The following is a 15860-nucleotide window of genomic DNA, read 5'->3' as shown; positions in this document are numbered from 1 at the left end:
TTGTTTAGATTTATAAATAGCTGTTTCTCGTGAGGCTTCTAAAACTAAAATTATCTTTTCCTCTTTCAAGACAAATTGCATGTTTTAGTTCAGTGTTCTTGTCATTAAGCAGGCTAACAGAAGATGGGTATGAGTTAAAGGTAATTAGCACAATCCAGGAACATTCCCTAAAATATATAGGACTGTGAAACAGCTGATTGTGTCTCTAGTGTACAGTAGCTCATAAGCAAAATATGAAAACTATATCTATATATCTATTCAGCCAGTGACATCCACTATAAAAAAGATTCTCTTTGCCAGGTCGTGTACCATAAAAAGGTTTTATAACGTCAATGATCAGACTACACATTAGATCTACCATCTCACCTCTTGTCTAACTGATCAGCATGGCTTTTCTCAGCACAGTGACAGTATGCAGACTCAGAGAGCCTATGTTTAAATTAAACATAAACTCTGTATCCCAGACCACCCTGACTGGAGCTAACTGCTAATCCAAATACTGCCTTAACGACCCATATTTGTACCTGATACTTCATGCATCCCCAATCCTGTTCACCCCCCGGCCAATGAAATGCACTTATTTTTGAAGTAACAGTCAAAACATCTAAAAGTTTCTTTGGTAGCTTCCCATCCCGCCTTTCATATTGCCACATCCAAAATCTCAAATTCAAACTGACATCTGAGTGACTGTCGTATGAAAACCTCTGGTTACCCAGCCAAAGCTTTCTTGTCACTTTGGAGAAAACTCTTGTCTAACACTGGAACCAAAACTGATGTAAGTCTATTGAAGCCAAATGGATGGGAGAAACCATTACTGCAGTTTGGGGAAAAGAAGTGAAATGTTTTGTCCAAAGTTATGTAACTAGGCAACAATACTGCTTGCAGTGCACTGAGTCTGAGCTGGTAAGCTGGCAGTAACTTCTCTCAAGTTTACCTTTGATAGCAAATTTCAACAAATGTCCATCTGCTCATGCATATGAGACATATGTCTGTAACATCGCCTTTATGCTAAGTGTCTATCTCAGCAAAATAGCTGTAAATAGATCAGCACAAAAAAATAATCTCAGTGCATGAGGACAAAATGGTATTCTATTTCAAGCATGTGTGTCCTCTGAATGATTCCTGAATCCTGCAAGAAGATTTATCTTCTTTCTTGATTCATTTGTGGTTGTTCAAATAGGCTACAATAGTAACAATGGTGTTTTATGGTATTTGTCTATGGAAGTGGGGAAATGTCCACTCAGATCACCTTGAATTGTTCTATGGTGTCATGGATGGGGACAGTTGGACCAGACCACCGCTGGTGCTGCATCTTGCAGTGGCTGGTGTGTTTGGATTAAGAGCATGCATGTGGTTACTGTCACTGAAGACAGCCTCAACTCAGCTCTGACCCCCAGACTGTTCAGCTTGGAGTCAGTGTTTCTTCTGCTTGTTGGATATGTGTGTATTAAAGTTTAGGAACAATAACTGGAACAAACTACAGGCATCTCCATCCACATGAACAATTATATAGTATACCAAAGGATGCTCTTGGACATGTTTGAATATTTTTGCATGAGGGATGTACCACTCTTCCCATGTAATACAGTTCTGCAGTTATTGTGTATTTTGGGCTGCTTGTACACTGAGCTGGAATGAAAAACACCTTTGTCAACTGGGGTTATGCATCAGCAACTGGTGACACTCACCAAAATGTCATAAATCAGCCCACACATTTCCTGTGTCGAGCCTGAAGTTCTAAGAATACTCCTGAGGCTGCCAGAAAGATAATCTCAGAACAATGGCCCATGCTATTCAAACAACGTCTTCAATTCTGCTCAAACACTGTCATTACTCAGGCAAATGTCAGGGAAGCCCTGGGTCACATTTCATTTTATGCAGCTACGCCTTAAAGATTGAGCTCAAAATGTGCCCCACATTGGCAGGACGCCAGGCAGACTGAGTTACAGAATGTGCAATATGGATATGAAAAACTGGCAATCTTGTTTTCTGCTCCAACTCTGTTGTAGGACTGTACTCTGTGCGTATGTACATGCGGAGTAATAATCCCACAATGATCCCTTCTAGCTCTGACTAAAGTATCTTAGATATCTTTTAAGTAAACATAACCTCTTTCTATGTTGTGTTACTTGAGGGCTTAAAGGAATAGTACAACATTTTTGGAAATTGAACGAGAGTTAGATGAGAAAATTGATACCACTCTCATATTTGTCTGATAAATATAACACAGCCAGCAGCTAGTTAGGTTAGCTTAGCACAAAGACTGGAAACAGGGGGAAACAGCTAGCCTGGCTCTGTCTGAATGTAACAAAAATCCACCTGTAAATAGAAGTAAAACTCACTAATTGATCGCATTTGCATTTGTCACATTTGTTTAATCGTACAAAAATGACAATTTTAGATGATAGTTATTTGCCGAACTATTTCTTGGCCACAACCTGGAGTCTCCACTGGTTTCCTAGCAACTGCTCAGAGCCAAGAAATAGCTCGACACATGACCCACCTTAAATTAGAGAAGTGCACATTAGGTTTTTGTACACATTAAACACATGAGATGTAAGGTGTTAATTGGTGAACTTTAGAGGTGCTGGTTGGCGGATTTTGTTACCATTTGACAGAGCCCAGCTAGCTGTTTCCCACTGTTTCCAGTCTAAGCTAAGAAAACCAGCTGCTTGCGGTAGCCTTATATTTAGCATCTTCTCATCTAGCTAGTTCTCAGCCAGAAAGCGAATAAGTATATTTCTAAAAAATGTCAAACTTTTGCTTAAAGCAAATGACAGATTCCATGAATTAAAGGATAGTCAAAAATTTTACATTCAAGTTCTGGTGTCTCAGAAGTATTACTAAATGGCTAAAATATTGAGAGGACTGTGTGCATACGACAACCAAATCAATTTCCCTTGCCAGCAACCCCAGCAATCCCTAACTCTAAACATTCTGGTTGGCATAAGTAGTCATTACACCATCACATGAAGATTCGTTGGGCCACAGCAAAAATTACCGTGCCTGATCAAACTGTATTCATGCTCATCAACATAATGTAGCTCTGATTAAAGCTTATTCGCAGGAGTCGATGAAGGAGCCCTCTGAGTTTTGGCTTTAAATCACTAGATTTCTTTCTCGGTGACCAAGAGTCAGCCATTCAGCACAGAAGGTGTACTTCCTTTTTTCTTTTCAGCTCTTGTAATGTGGATGCTGGGTCATCATTTTCTTCCTTTCAGGTTTCTTGTTAAGATCTTGATCTAGTGAACAATGACGTCTATGTTGAGGTCGTGGTGGCATATCTGTCCCTGAGGAGCTATTTCCTCTTGAGGAGGAATGTAATCAGAGTTCGAAGAGGAAAGGTTATGTTTCAGACAAAAACTAAAAGCCCTGTCTGCCCTAGAGTCTCTTTTTCATTTGTAATAGCTACACACCTCCTTTTTAGACATAGATACCATCAGTGGTATTACATTTGGGGGAATATGTGTGGCTTTATTATCTTCCCCTCTTTGTACTGAAGAGAATTGGGTGTTTTATCTTATCATTACCTGACCAGTCTCACTGAGTATATCTATACTGCAAGCCTAAGCAACCTGGAGGGTTTTCATTGTTCCTTATAGCACAGATTTTTACTACAGGTGTAATTAATCTACTACAGCACCCATTATCAATTACCCTCCTTTGTGATGGCAAAACCAGTGTTTACCCCTCTGTCTGGAGGTTAACTCTCTGTTCCAATCTATTTAACAGCCCCATCTGCTTTCCTGCAAAATCCTTAAGTGAAATAATAACAACCAGAACATGAATCTTTTTTTAACGTTACTTAGCTTTACTGCTGTCATGGTGTTAATCTGTTCCACGAAACAACCCAAAGGAATCTCAAAGTCTTGCTCATGGGAAACCAATACAACAAAATAACTGTCTATCTGTTCATCCTCACATCATACCATGTTCCAAACTTTTGGCTTTGACGATTCTAACTTTCTGAGTGCTTTTGGCTACTTTACAGCCAGAATGACCCATGTTTGAACTTGTGGCTCTGTTCTCTTCTGTGAGTCCAGTGTCAAATCCTTTTCCTGCTGTGGTGCGTGGCCTCCCCCAGAGGGATGCACTTAGTCTCAGAACATTTGGTATAATCCTAAAACATCTCTGGTGTGATGGGGCGTCCACCAGTCTGGAAAGAGAACATAGGGAGAGATAATGATTCTGGTGAGCTAAATGCTGATGCTAATGTGCTGACATTGACGATGCTAGCATGGTTAAACAGGTATAATATTCACCATGTTCACCATTAGCGTTTTAGCATGCCAATATTTGCTAATTAGCACTAATCACAAAATACTAAGGCTGATGGGAATGTTATTCATTTTGCAGGTATCAGTTCATTAACCAAAGTATGGGGTAAATGAAAATTTTTACCTAAGTGACCAACATTATTACAGTTAATCCTGAGGGGGACATAAATGTCTGCATATAATTCCATGGCAATCCATAGTATAGATCGGAGAGAGAAGATCACCAAAGTCATTTCAATTCATTGTCTGGGAACTAAAAATGTCTGTATGAGATTTTGTAGCCACCCATCTTGTATATATTATATTTTGTAGATATTTCACTGGATTAGTGAAAACTTTGACCTGCTGGCGGCACTAGATGAAAAGTCAGGGGATTACCAAAGTCAGTAGGATTCATCCTCTGAAATTTACCAAATTTAATGACAATCCATCTAATAATTGTTGATACACTTCACTAAAAACATCAAAGTGACTCTAAAGTAATCATCACAGGATCACTAAAATCATTAGGATTCATCCTCTGGGGATCATGAATGTCGGTACAAAATTTCATAGCAATATATTTAGTATTTGGTGACCAACAGACCAACATTATGCCCCAAAAATCTTTTTGATCAAGGTGATTCAATCCCTCCGGTATAATCTAATACTCCAGCGCTGTGTTGTCAACTTGATTCAAGATGACACTTACAGTACCGCATATTCATGTCATGACTATGCACAGGCCAACAAAAAGATGAAGTTTCTTGTTTTCACCAAAGGCATATGAATTCCTCTCTTTCATGTGAAAAGAATGAAGAAGAAATATCATAATATCTAAGACATACATCTAAGGAGTTTCCATGAGGCCCAGAAAAATGAAAAAATGCAGGCAGAAAAACACTTGGCAGCTTTTTAATATTGACCTCTTTTCCTCCCTCCCCTCTCTCCCCTCTCTCTGGGCTTGGAAGCACTTGAATACAAAGTTCAGTGAATTGTTCTGGCATTGCAGCTTGTGTGTAATGACTTCTGACAGCAGTGGAGACAAACTGAAGAGCATGTCTGTCTCTGCATGAGTATTTACAAATCTACTCTCGGGAACCGCATTCCAATTCTGGAAACACTATTATATGCACGTCGCCATGAACAACCACATGTACAGGATGCATATCTGGAGGTACTTGTTTGAAACAAATGGAGGACAAGACTGAAAAGGACACTGGCCTCATATTTCCCTTAGAACAATCTAAGAAGTTTGGTATAAAAGTAAAGAATCTGAGTGATGTATTAGAGTAATTTAAGAGGCACAGTTTGGGTGAGAGCAGCTGCCTGCTCCATCATACAGAGCTGATGGCTCAACTGAATCTGGCCGTTGTTCTTATCTGGCTGCCATCCAACACTGATGAGATTTTGGTTCTGCTATGCGTTATGAACTCGTTTTTAAAAGTGAAATGCAAGTGTGGTCAGGGTGTGTTCTTTAGTTTGTTCCCAGTTGTTGAAAAGAAAGCTTTGTACAGGCCTTGTGCATTGGAGTGTGTGGCTCTACAAAAAATCGGAGGTAGCCAAACTCTGCACAAAAGTATAAAATGTGTTTAATAGTCACATCCTCAGCAGTGACTCAGCACCCATGTCTATCTCAGTTAAGTGCCATATTTGGCATTAGCTGTCTGGGCTTATGTCAGGTTCCTTGTAGTTAATGGAGACCCTTGAGCAGTTCACCATTTGGGCTTTCTCTAACCTCTACTTTGATGTTGCTTTAAACTGAGTCTGCAGTCCTCCTGTTGCTCTGGTATGCCAGCTGGATGAGGTGAAGGGGGGTGTTTGGGTTGTTTGGCTAAGAAACTCTTCTGCTCTTGTCTTGACTCCTCTCTAATCTCTCTAATTGGAATCGGGGGTCTGAGGGTCCCCTGAGAGCTGTCAGATCTTTGTGGTCATAGTGTGGTGACGTGATGGGGTCAGAAGAACAGAGTTATCCGAATGACTGAGTGATTTTCTTTGCTACACTTTGTTCTGTTGGCCTCAAGGCCCCAACAGATCCATTCTGTTTTCATTCATAGTGGTGTCATGCTTGATGTTTGTTTACATGGTGTGTCACTACAGTAGTTAGTAATTCCTCTTCACACTCTTTTTCTTGTTAAGTGTTATTGTGAGGAAATAGGAAATACCCTTTACCAAAAGGTAAATTACTGGGTCATTAGGATTTCACACCGCTGCTTGCTTACACTTGCACAGAATGGGCAGTAAAAAAACAGCCAAATGTGTTTTTTCTTTTACTTTTCTCATGTGAAGGCATCTGGTACTTTCCCAGCTCCATATCTGGAAATTATAGTTCTTAAACCTCTAAGCTGTCATGTCTTTGTTGGTGTGTGCAAATGTGTCAGTGTGGTGTTCATATGTGGTATGCTGAATCATAGCTATGCAATCAAGGCTTGCTATGTTTCATGGTGGAAAGTGTAAGACAGGAGCTCTGCGTGTGTTATAACAGCTGTCGTTTCTCTCTGCAGGGAGGCAACACAATCCCATGTTTTCCAAAGAAACTGTGCCTCATTACGTACGGGTCTCATTGCAGGGATGAGCAATTATTCAAGAATCAGACCACAAAAGTTGAACTACATATCTTTTGAAATCCCAATTTTGTAGTAGTATGATTTTAGAGATGTATGGATAGACTTAAGCAAACACAACTCATGATCTTTCTATCTCTTTATGAAAGAAAATAAAAAAACAAACACCTAAAAAATACTCCCAACAAAACAATACAACAGAAAACTATCATACAAAATGTTTCACTATCTCTACCAATGCAACATGCTATTCTGATCATGCATTTTTATATATGTCCATTAAAATATTTTTACAAGAAATACAATGATTTTTACATCAATGTTGAACCTTTGTTTCGTTAACATGCATATTTAGCATATTTATACTTCTCAAATCATATTGGCCTTCTCTCATTTGAAACAACTTTTGGATACTTTTGGTAGTAGGGCTTACTTAAATGCTCTGAATTTTAGAGTCTTTAATTTAATAAACAGTAGATTTGTTGGATCTATCTATCTATCTATCTATCTATCTATCTATCTATCTATCTATCTATCTATCTATCTATCTATCTATCTATCTATCTATCTATCTACTTTTGACCACTGTGAAAGTTATACCCCCATAGATATAAAAATAATATATGTGATCTCATCAAACACAAATGGGTAAATAAATATGTTAATAATCTTGAAATTTCAAGTCGTTTGCATGATAAGTTAATAAAAAGTAGCCTACCGTTGCAGAAAGTTTCAAAGTTTCTTTTTTACTTTAGTTTAAAAACAGCAGCTTGCGTCACTGCCCGCGTGTGACGAAATAATCACAACGGTTTATTGGACCAATCGGACGTGGTTGTTGCAGTAACCTAATCAGCCCATCATTACACAGCCCTCATCACAAAGCTGCTGCAGGACGAGTGTATGCGGGCTGGAAGTGAAAGCGGATGAGTGACTTAAGAAACAAGGATATATCGCGGTACATTTGGAAGAGTTTGGGAAATAAGTCTTAATAAGTTTTTTGCGGACATGTTAAAGTTTAGCAAAACTTTTACTCGTCTGTGTGTGTGCTGAACTACAGATACATGCGCATGTGGAGCCTCCAAAAACGAACTTGGACTGGCGAGAACTGGAAACTTTGTATCAACATCGAACCTTTTAGGTTTTAACCTGATTGGCTTGTTATGGGCATCCTTGACGAGTTGTATGCCTCACTGACTTTAAGTCACTAACTGTGACATGATATGAAACCATTGAAGAGTAACCTTGTTTTGACGCAGCGTGATGGAATTACAGAAGCCCTAATGAAGTCTAACATTTTTAAGATTAATTCTTCCTGGAAATGGCAAATCGTGCCATATTGATGGAGCGGACAGCGGTTTTGATATGCAGTGTATTGATCCTAATCATCGGTCTATGTGTCGGATCTCCTAACCACAGTCGTCGGCTGGTCTGTTGGAAAGCCATCCTGAAGTGCCACGGAGAGCCAGAGTGCCATTACGCTTATGACCAGTACATTTATGCCTGCGCGTCTGTCATCAATGGGGAACGTAAGAAGTGTCCCAGCCACTGCATATCTTCTCTCATTCAGCTCAATCTAACCCAAAGCGGCCCGGCTCTGGAGGACTGCGACTGCGCCCTGGATCCGGTCTGCAGGAGGACGAAACAAGCCATCGAGCCGTGCCTGCCGCGGACCAGCACCATGGGCTGCACCGAGGCCCGACGGCAGTGTGAGATGGACCTGTCGTGTAGCTCTGCTATGAGGGATTATTTATTCCACTGCCGAAAACTCTTCGGAGGGGAAAGGTGCTCGGATGGGTGCCGCAGAGTGATAGCCAACATGCGCTCCATACCTAAAGCGCAACAGTTAGACACTTGTGTGTGTGATGGCACGGAGAGGAACATATGCGAGTATATTAAAGTCAGCATGAAAACTTTCTGCTCTGATTCTAGTGATAGGTTCGCGGGAAGCGGCTTTTCAGACTCTGAGGAGGATTCTGATGATGATTATATCGACCAGGACGATTATCAATACGTGGAAAACTCAAGTGACTCCCCACCTTGTCAGACTGTGCTAAATGTCCTCACCACCATTTTGGTTTTAACTAAATTAATCTGAAAAGCTAGAAAGTCAGTCTTGCTCAATCAACACCAGAATCAACTCACATCACTACAATCTGTCTGCTTTGTTGTAACCAGCCATGTTTCCCTTAAACTTACATCTGGGGCTTATAAACTCAACCCTAAAGTTTCTGCTACAGATCTGCACAAATTCATACATTTAAGGCCATTTGCTCTTTGTTGATGTCAAAAGCATGCAAATGAGGGTTTGTGGATCAGATCAATAGCATATGTAAAATGTTCTGATAATGCTGAAGGAGCCTATTTTTGTATGTCAGCTATATAAAGATAAATTGTACAGTATATTGTATAAACTTGTTTTTGTCAAAATATTTGTTTATGAGTGACAAGAGATTTGCACTGTATGAATAGGTGAGTCACACTCTTTTAGGGCATTATGACCACAGAGGAAGGAAAAATGTTTTGTCTAAAAGTGCCTAAAAGTCTTTATACTGGTTTCATTCACCATTATGTGTACATATCAGAGGCATGCTGTGAAAGCACAGCAATTTTCTTTTACCAGCTGTACAGAGACTCTCTCTCCACAAGCCCTTGATGAAAGCCACTGAAATGTGTCTAAATCCCAGAGCAGATAATGTGTCTAAAAAACAAGAAGCTCTTAAGAGCGATACACTTGACCTTGTAAACATGGATGTTTGCATAAAGGTATAAAGTGTTAATTCTTGAAAACTGTTCAAACAGAAAGAGAAAGGTAAACGCCTCCTCTTGGGGGATTTGCAGCACAAACAGAGCCAAGAAGTGTTCGGTCAGTTTGTTTATCCTCACCCCATGTGTTAGAAGTCTACACAAAGACACACTGAGATAAAAAAAAAAAAAGATGTCTGTGTTTGGGTAAGTAGAGATATTAAGTGTCCATTATGAACACACTCCTCTGAATGTACATGCACATTAAATAAATAAGAGTTTTAAAATGATTCATTTCGAAGTTGTGTGGCTCTGTCTTGAACTTTTAATCTTCAGTCTTTTGGTGTGTTTTTTTTGAAAGATTCAGGCTTCACATATTGATTAAAGGAGTGCAAGGCAATGTTTCATTTTTTAACAATTCAAAGCTATTTTTACCTGCTTTAAAGTCTTTGTAAAACACCAACAAGTGATGTTTTGCTTGATAAATGAACAACAGTTTGAAAGCTCAGTAGGCTCACCATAATTGTTTTGAATCAGTACAGTTGTTCCAACATGCAGTACATGTCTCGAGCAGTGGTGACAGAAAATGGGCTCCTAAGAAAAATGTACTTTTATTCATCACAAATGTTCTTACAGTTTATTGGATTTTTTTGAAAACATGTCACAAACGATCAGATTTTAGGATTTCTATTTTTAGAGTATAATGCAATTTTTAATCAGCGATAGCAGTGATGATGCAGGGTACATGTGTCCGTGAACATGCTTGCGACTCATGTTATGAGTCACTCAGCTCTCTATACTTACAAAAAAGTCAGTGTCCCCTCCTTCACTTGTGATAATGGGTCTTGAAACCATTGATGGCAGCCATGTTGCTTTTCAAGGAAAGGAGATGGGCCCTCCAGTCCATTGATTGGAAGAGAAGTCGAGTGGCACCTCTATTATGGAGATGCAAAATACACAATGGTGTAGCGGCACAATGCGGGGGCACTTCATTCACTCTTTTCCTCTGTCACCCTTTTCAGGGAGTGGGGGAGCATGAGGAGACAGCTATCCCAGAGGAAGACAGAGGAGTTATGTGAGAAAGCTCAGCTTTATTGCTCCTGCTGAGACTCTGTCCACAGTTCAACATCCATTTGAGCAAGTTAGTTCTCTTACAATTAGATGATTAGTGGTCTTCTCTAACTTCTCTCTGAGGCCATGAGGATAACTTTATCATAGTTTGCCACTCTTTATTATACTTAACTCTGAAAAACACAAGTTGTCATTGGGCTTTAAACAGTCTTAAAAGAAAGACCCAAATAATAAATCCTACAATGGCAGCGATTGTTAAAAAACACCAACAAAGTGATGTGGTGAAGGCATTTCTGGGCCTTTGTTGTGAAAAGCAAAAGCCTGTCACTGTCACTTTAAGAGAGCAGGCCTCTACTCCAACCATTAATAATTGTAATGCCTTTTTATTATTGTTGAGGATAATGAAGGGATCAGAATCATATGGGGGCCCCAGACTATACTTTGCCCTGAAATGTTTTCAATTAACTTTTGGCACCAGAGGAAAATAGGAATGTTGTGTTTTTTTCCCATGCCGAAACAGAACGAGTCAACTGGGGCTTTTGGTGCAGGGACCAGAACATCATTAAAATTGCCTCATCATAACTCAAACTGTTGCTTGGCCAACCTCCCCTCTGCCCCGCCCGAACCCTTCGTCCTCTAGGTTACACTAAGGAAAAGCAAACAGGCAGCCTTACTTTCGATGTTGAAGACAATATTCACTCAGATCAGTGATGTTTCTAGGTCATTTTCTTCTCATATTGTTCTCTTTATTGGTACCTTGCTACTTGTGTAATGTGTATAGTACTCTTTATTAGAATACTGATTGAACATCTAAATTACAACATGAGCTTTTGGAAGGAGAAATTCTTTGGGCCTATTTTGCAAATCAGTTTGATGTCAGACATTGTTCCTCAGTTAGGTTAACTCTGTACTTTGTAAAACATTTTTAAAACTGCTCAGCCGCCAGTCTGACTTTTTTTCCTGTTGAGCCTATTTTGAAGCTCCCAGTCCTGGAATAAAGAGAACTGCTTCTAATTCAGTTGTACTCGTGTCCGCCTCATGTGAACCCAAAGTCAGATGGAGTGAAAAAGTTTGAAACATAGAAAGAGGATGAGATTTAAGTATCAAAAGTGATAGTTGTAATCATGAACTGGAAACCTTATATCTATTGAGGTTCACAGTTCATTCTTGACGTTGGAAACAGCTACTTAATGGACCTCGTGGTGAGATTGTTTTCTCAACTTAAGTTAAAGTTGCAACTCTCCATTCTCCTCCTTTTTGGAACCAGTAGAAACTGGAACACAGCTGAGCGAGGCATCTTACTTGGTCAGATACTATAGCCACAAAATGTACTGACATGCAAATAGCAGAGTAATAATTTAATTCATATTGCAGATGTTGTGACATATGATCTTAGCTTTGGATTTCTTTCGCTGTGTTGGTCTTTTGCAAGTTTCTGAAACAATTAGTCAATTAATTGATAAGTCCACTGAAGTTTTGATTATCTTTTATTCATTTGAATTATTTACTAAGGGGAAATTTGCTGATCCCAGCCTCTCAAATGTGAGGATCGTTCTGTTTTCCTCTGTTTTATATTAATGTAAATGTAATACTTTTGGGTTTCGGAGTGTTGGTCAGACAAAACAGTCTAAAGATCCCCTTAGGCCTGCTGAACTTGTCATTAGCACTTTTCTGTATTTTATTTGTATTTTATAGAATAAATGATTAATCTACTGATCAAAAAAAATATTTCATAAAATATTTGATAATGAAAATAATCATTTGTAGCAGCTCTACAAGGTCTCAACTTATAAAATGCATGTAGGTGTAAAATAAAAAAAACACATTTCCATATATTTGGCTATTGTAATACACAATGTATTACTGTATACTAAATATCTTAAAGCGAGACTATGTAGCTGAACAGCAACCACAAGAGATACTGATATTGCATTTCCTGTTATTTTCCAAAAGGCCCGTTGGAATATCCATCAGTTAGCAGAGAGTTGTCATAAAGTCAGCAAGCTGATTTAGTAATGTCAATTACACAGCAAAATCTAAAGTTAGTTAACATTAGCCACCACAAGCTACTGGTCATACCAGACCAAGTCAGGCTGTAGCAGCAAAACCTGAATTCAGCGAGGGTGAGTTGGGTGCTTGTGAATGCAACTTTATTTTTTAAAAGGAGGATTGTGTATACTTTCATTTTAAACTTTTTAACATGTTTCATTGATGACAGTTCAGTTTTGACCAAAAAATAAACAAACTTAGCAAAAGCAAAGTGAAGTTTAAAAACCCCAGTGACCCACAATAATTGGAGGTTGGGGGGTGGACTTGAGGAAGGCAGTACCCTGGGCTTTTGGAGAGGTGGGAAAGGTGGAGGAGGGGTTGATTTATGATTGAGGGTTAATGGGGGAAGGGTCTGGTGTGGGAGAGGGGCTGTGCTGGGTTGAATGTCAGGGATTTCAAGCCTCTCTGGATAATGCTGCAAAGAGGGAATATTTAATCAACCAATCAGATTAGGTTTTGTCTATCTGCGATGGCTGGATAGGAGTTGTCCTCTAGTTGCCTCCCCTGATTCCCTCCTGCGGCACAGCCAAAGAGCAGTGGTGCAAAGTTTTAAGGAGTGAAAGAAGAACAGGAGGAAGGGGGAACACAAAACATAGCTGACAAGAGGCATAACTTCATTTCCACGGTGCTGGGACAGCTGTGTGGAGTAATCTGCCGTAGCAGCCCTCTAAAACTTCAATGCCTTTAGTGACCCAGGGAAGTGGGGAGGGGTCAACTCCAACTGTGTCCAGGCGTTTAGGAGTGCGAAGGGGCTCCTTTCACACCCTTCCAAGGGCTTTTGTTAAAAAAATATCCCTTACCTCTTTTTCACTGAAAGCAAGGACTATATGTTCATGAGATGAAACAACAATGGTTCACATTTTCAATTTTAGTAAAATTAACTGCATGTTCTCTGTTTGACAACATATTTTTCTCGGAACCTGCTTGATAAGCTTTGAAAAGTATCTAAATATTTTTTGAATGTCGTCAAGGCCGAAATGTTTGACAAGCGATGGAAGTTTGCATTTGGCTATGAAGATGTTTCTACTCAGCACATTAAGTGCAAAATGTTAGAATTGATTTGAGATTGCAGATTTTCCCTTTGAATATCTCTGACATTTACACTGCATATGTCTAAAATGGCAAATGTGTTTTTCCCACCTAATGGAGTATATTGGAAATATAACTTATTATATACCAGAGTCATACGTTTCAAACAGGTTTTGAAAGTCCTTATTTAAGCTTTAAATGTTGACTTGTTACTCAGTTTATAGTATGAGTAAATATTAGTGAAAAAAGAATTGGGAAGTCCATCGATGCAGAGGGGTCCATTATTTTGTGCTAACTGTTTTGTTGAAGACTGAAGAAAGAACAAAACATTTTAGACTAAGATAATGGCTTGAGGCTGGGTTGCTGTCTGGAGTGAATGGGGTCTCCCTGGAGCTCAATAAGGTCCCAAAGTTTTACTCCATTATGCTGACATCCTAAAGGCCAGGGGGTACCACCCCCAGTGGTTACTTCTCAAGTATGCATTCATCACCTCCCACTACACACACACACACACACACACACACACACACACACACACAGACACAGATACGTACACAATCTTTTGGACTTTAACTCCTCTCTATTTAAGTGGTGACAGGAGGCAATATTCGCAGAAAGCCTACTGAGAGAAGAAGAAGAAGTAATAAATAGTGTGCGTTCAGAAGGACCAAAGCTGCTTAGGTCATTTTAAACAAATTCAAAGTCCTACACTATATCCAAGACTATTATTCAGAAATGTGTTATTATGTGGTTTGTTTCCTTTCAGGAGTCAATTAATTAATCTGTAAAGGGTTTTAATAATATTTAGGGTTCAATATTAGTTATTTGCTTTGCCCAGTGTTTGATATGTTTAATCATGACCCACAGGATTCACTAAAGAATCCTAAAGAATTCACTTCAGAAAATGTCTCCTCTAAAATAGGCAGAAAAGAAATACTACGTGTAAGCAAATTTCCCTTTCACAGGTCTGTGCACATTCCTAAATATTGTGCAAGGCTGTAGCAATACACTCACTGCTTCTGGAACGAGGATCTCCAGTCATGCCTGCTGTGTCGGCGCTAAATGACTGAGTTTGAATCCATGAGCAAACATGGAAATCAAAGGCTGTTAAGCTAAGCAAATATGAAAATCATCCTTTTTGCCCATTGTGAGAGCAAATAGCCTATTATTTTGGTATTTGTCTTTCCATGTAAATCCAAGACATACACACATGTAAAATATATAGTGTATTTTCATCTTCATTTGCACCTTTGGAGTTGCTTGAGTACACAATTTTCCATTATTGGGTTTAGATCTGTTATTGAGTTAAGTCTTGTTCCTATGTTACATGACCTATGCATCAGGGGTGGCAGCAACAAGTTGTACAAACAGCAGCAAGCTGTAAAAGAAGTACACCACAGAAGAAGAGCATTCAGAATTATTATTAGACTTTTTTTGCAATCGAATAACTTGAATGATTTGTCCCCTCACATGTTAACCATCACACAAATACAGTTTGTTGGAAGCAGATGTACATAGTTTGTATTTGATGAGGGTTTTTTCCCCCGTATGATTTGCATTGGCACTAATGGATAGCCTTGTCTCTAGCGTGAAAAAAACTCAGTATAATGGTGCTGCTTTTGTTTCCACTTGAGTTTGAGAGACTGCATTCCAAAATTACTGAAGTGTCTTCCACAAAAAATGGACTCTAGCTCCTGTTCCCAAATTCACACGAATATGGAAAATTGCAAAAACATTATGGGTTAACAAACATGTGTGAAAGAGGTTTCTTTTTTAACTTCTTTTAAATAGAATGCGCATATAATGTATTCCTTTATGTTGTGTTTATGTCCAACACCTTAATCTCTAGTTAGTTCTCTGTGTCAGTTCTCTCTCCGTCCTCCTTCAACTCATCTGGTTCTCATTTGTGCAGCACAGCCAGCTGGAATGTGTCCATGCTTTAAAGATGAGTTATTTGCCCATTAATACATACTTCAGCCCAACACTATTTTAAATGAACTAAAGTGGAAAGACACAGTGTTGTTTGTAGTCAAAAAGCCAAAGTTCTTTTAGATCTAAAAAAGACTCATTAATTATTAAATGGGACATGCTCTTTTTTCTGTCAAGGGTGCTGTGGGCTGTAAAAGACAACACAGACTTTTGAATGAAA

General features: G+C 39.1%; 1 protein-coding gene across 1 annotated transcript; it reads left to right on the top strand.

Moving 5' to 3' along the window:
* Positions 1 to 7682: 7682 nt before the first annotated feature.
* gas1b (growth arrest-specific 1b) lies at positions 7683 to 9852 on the top strand. The gene has a single exon (XM_044175011.1). The coding sequence runs from the start codon at positions 8139 to 8141 to the stop codon at positions 8913 to 8915; it is 777 nt and encodes a 258-aa protein (XP_044030946.1). The 5' UTR covers positions 7683 to 8138; the 3' UTR covers positions 8916 to 9852.
* Positions 9853 to 15860: the final 6008 nt, after the last annotated feature.

The sequence above is a fragment of the Siniperca chuatsi genome, linkage group LG18 (assembly GCF_020085105.1).
Source record: "Siniperca chuatsi isolate FFG_IHB_CAS linkage group LG18, ASM2008510v1, whole genome shotgun sequence".
Lineage (NCBI taxonomy): Eukaryota > Metazoa > Chordata > Actinopteri > Centrarchiformes > Sinipercidae > Siniperca > Siniperca chuatsi.
Note: the sequence above shows the minus strand (reverse complement) of the source record. Positions and strands in the feature narration are given on the sequence as shown.

Excerpts from the sequence above, each read along its gene's own strand:
- gas1b (XM_044175011.1), top strand. The coding sequence starts at position 8,139 with ATGGCAAATCGTGCCATATTGATGGAGCGGACAGCGGTTTTGATATGC.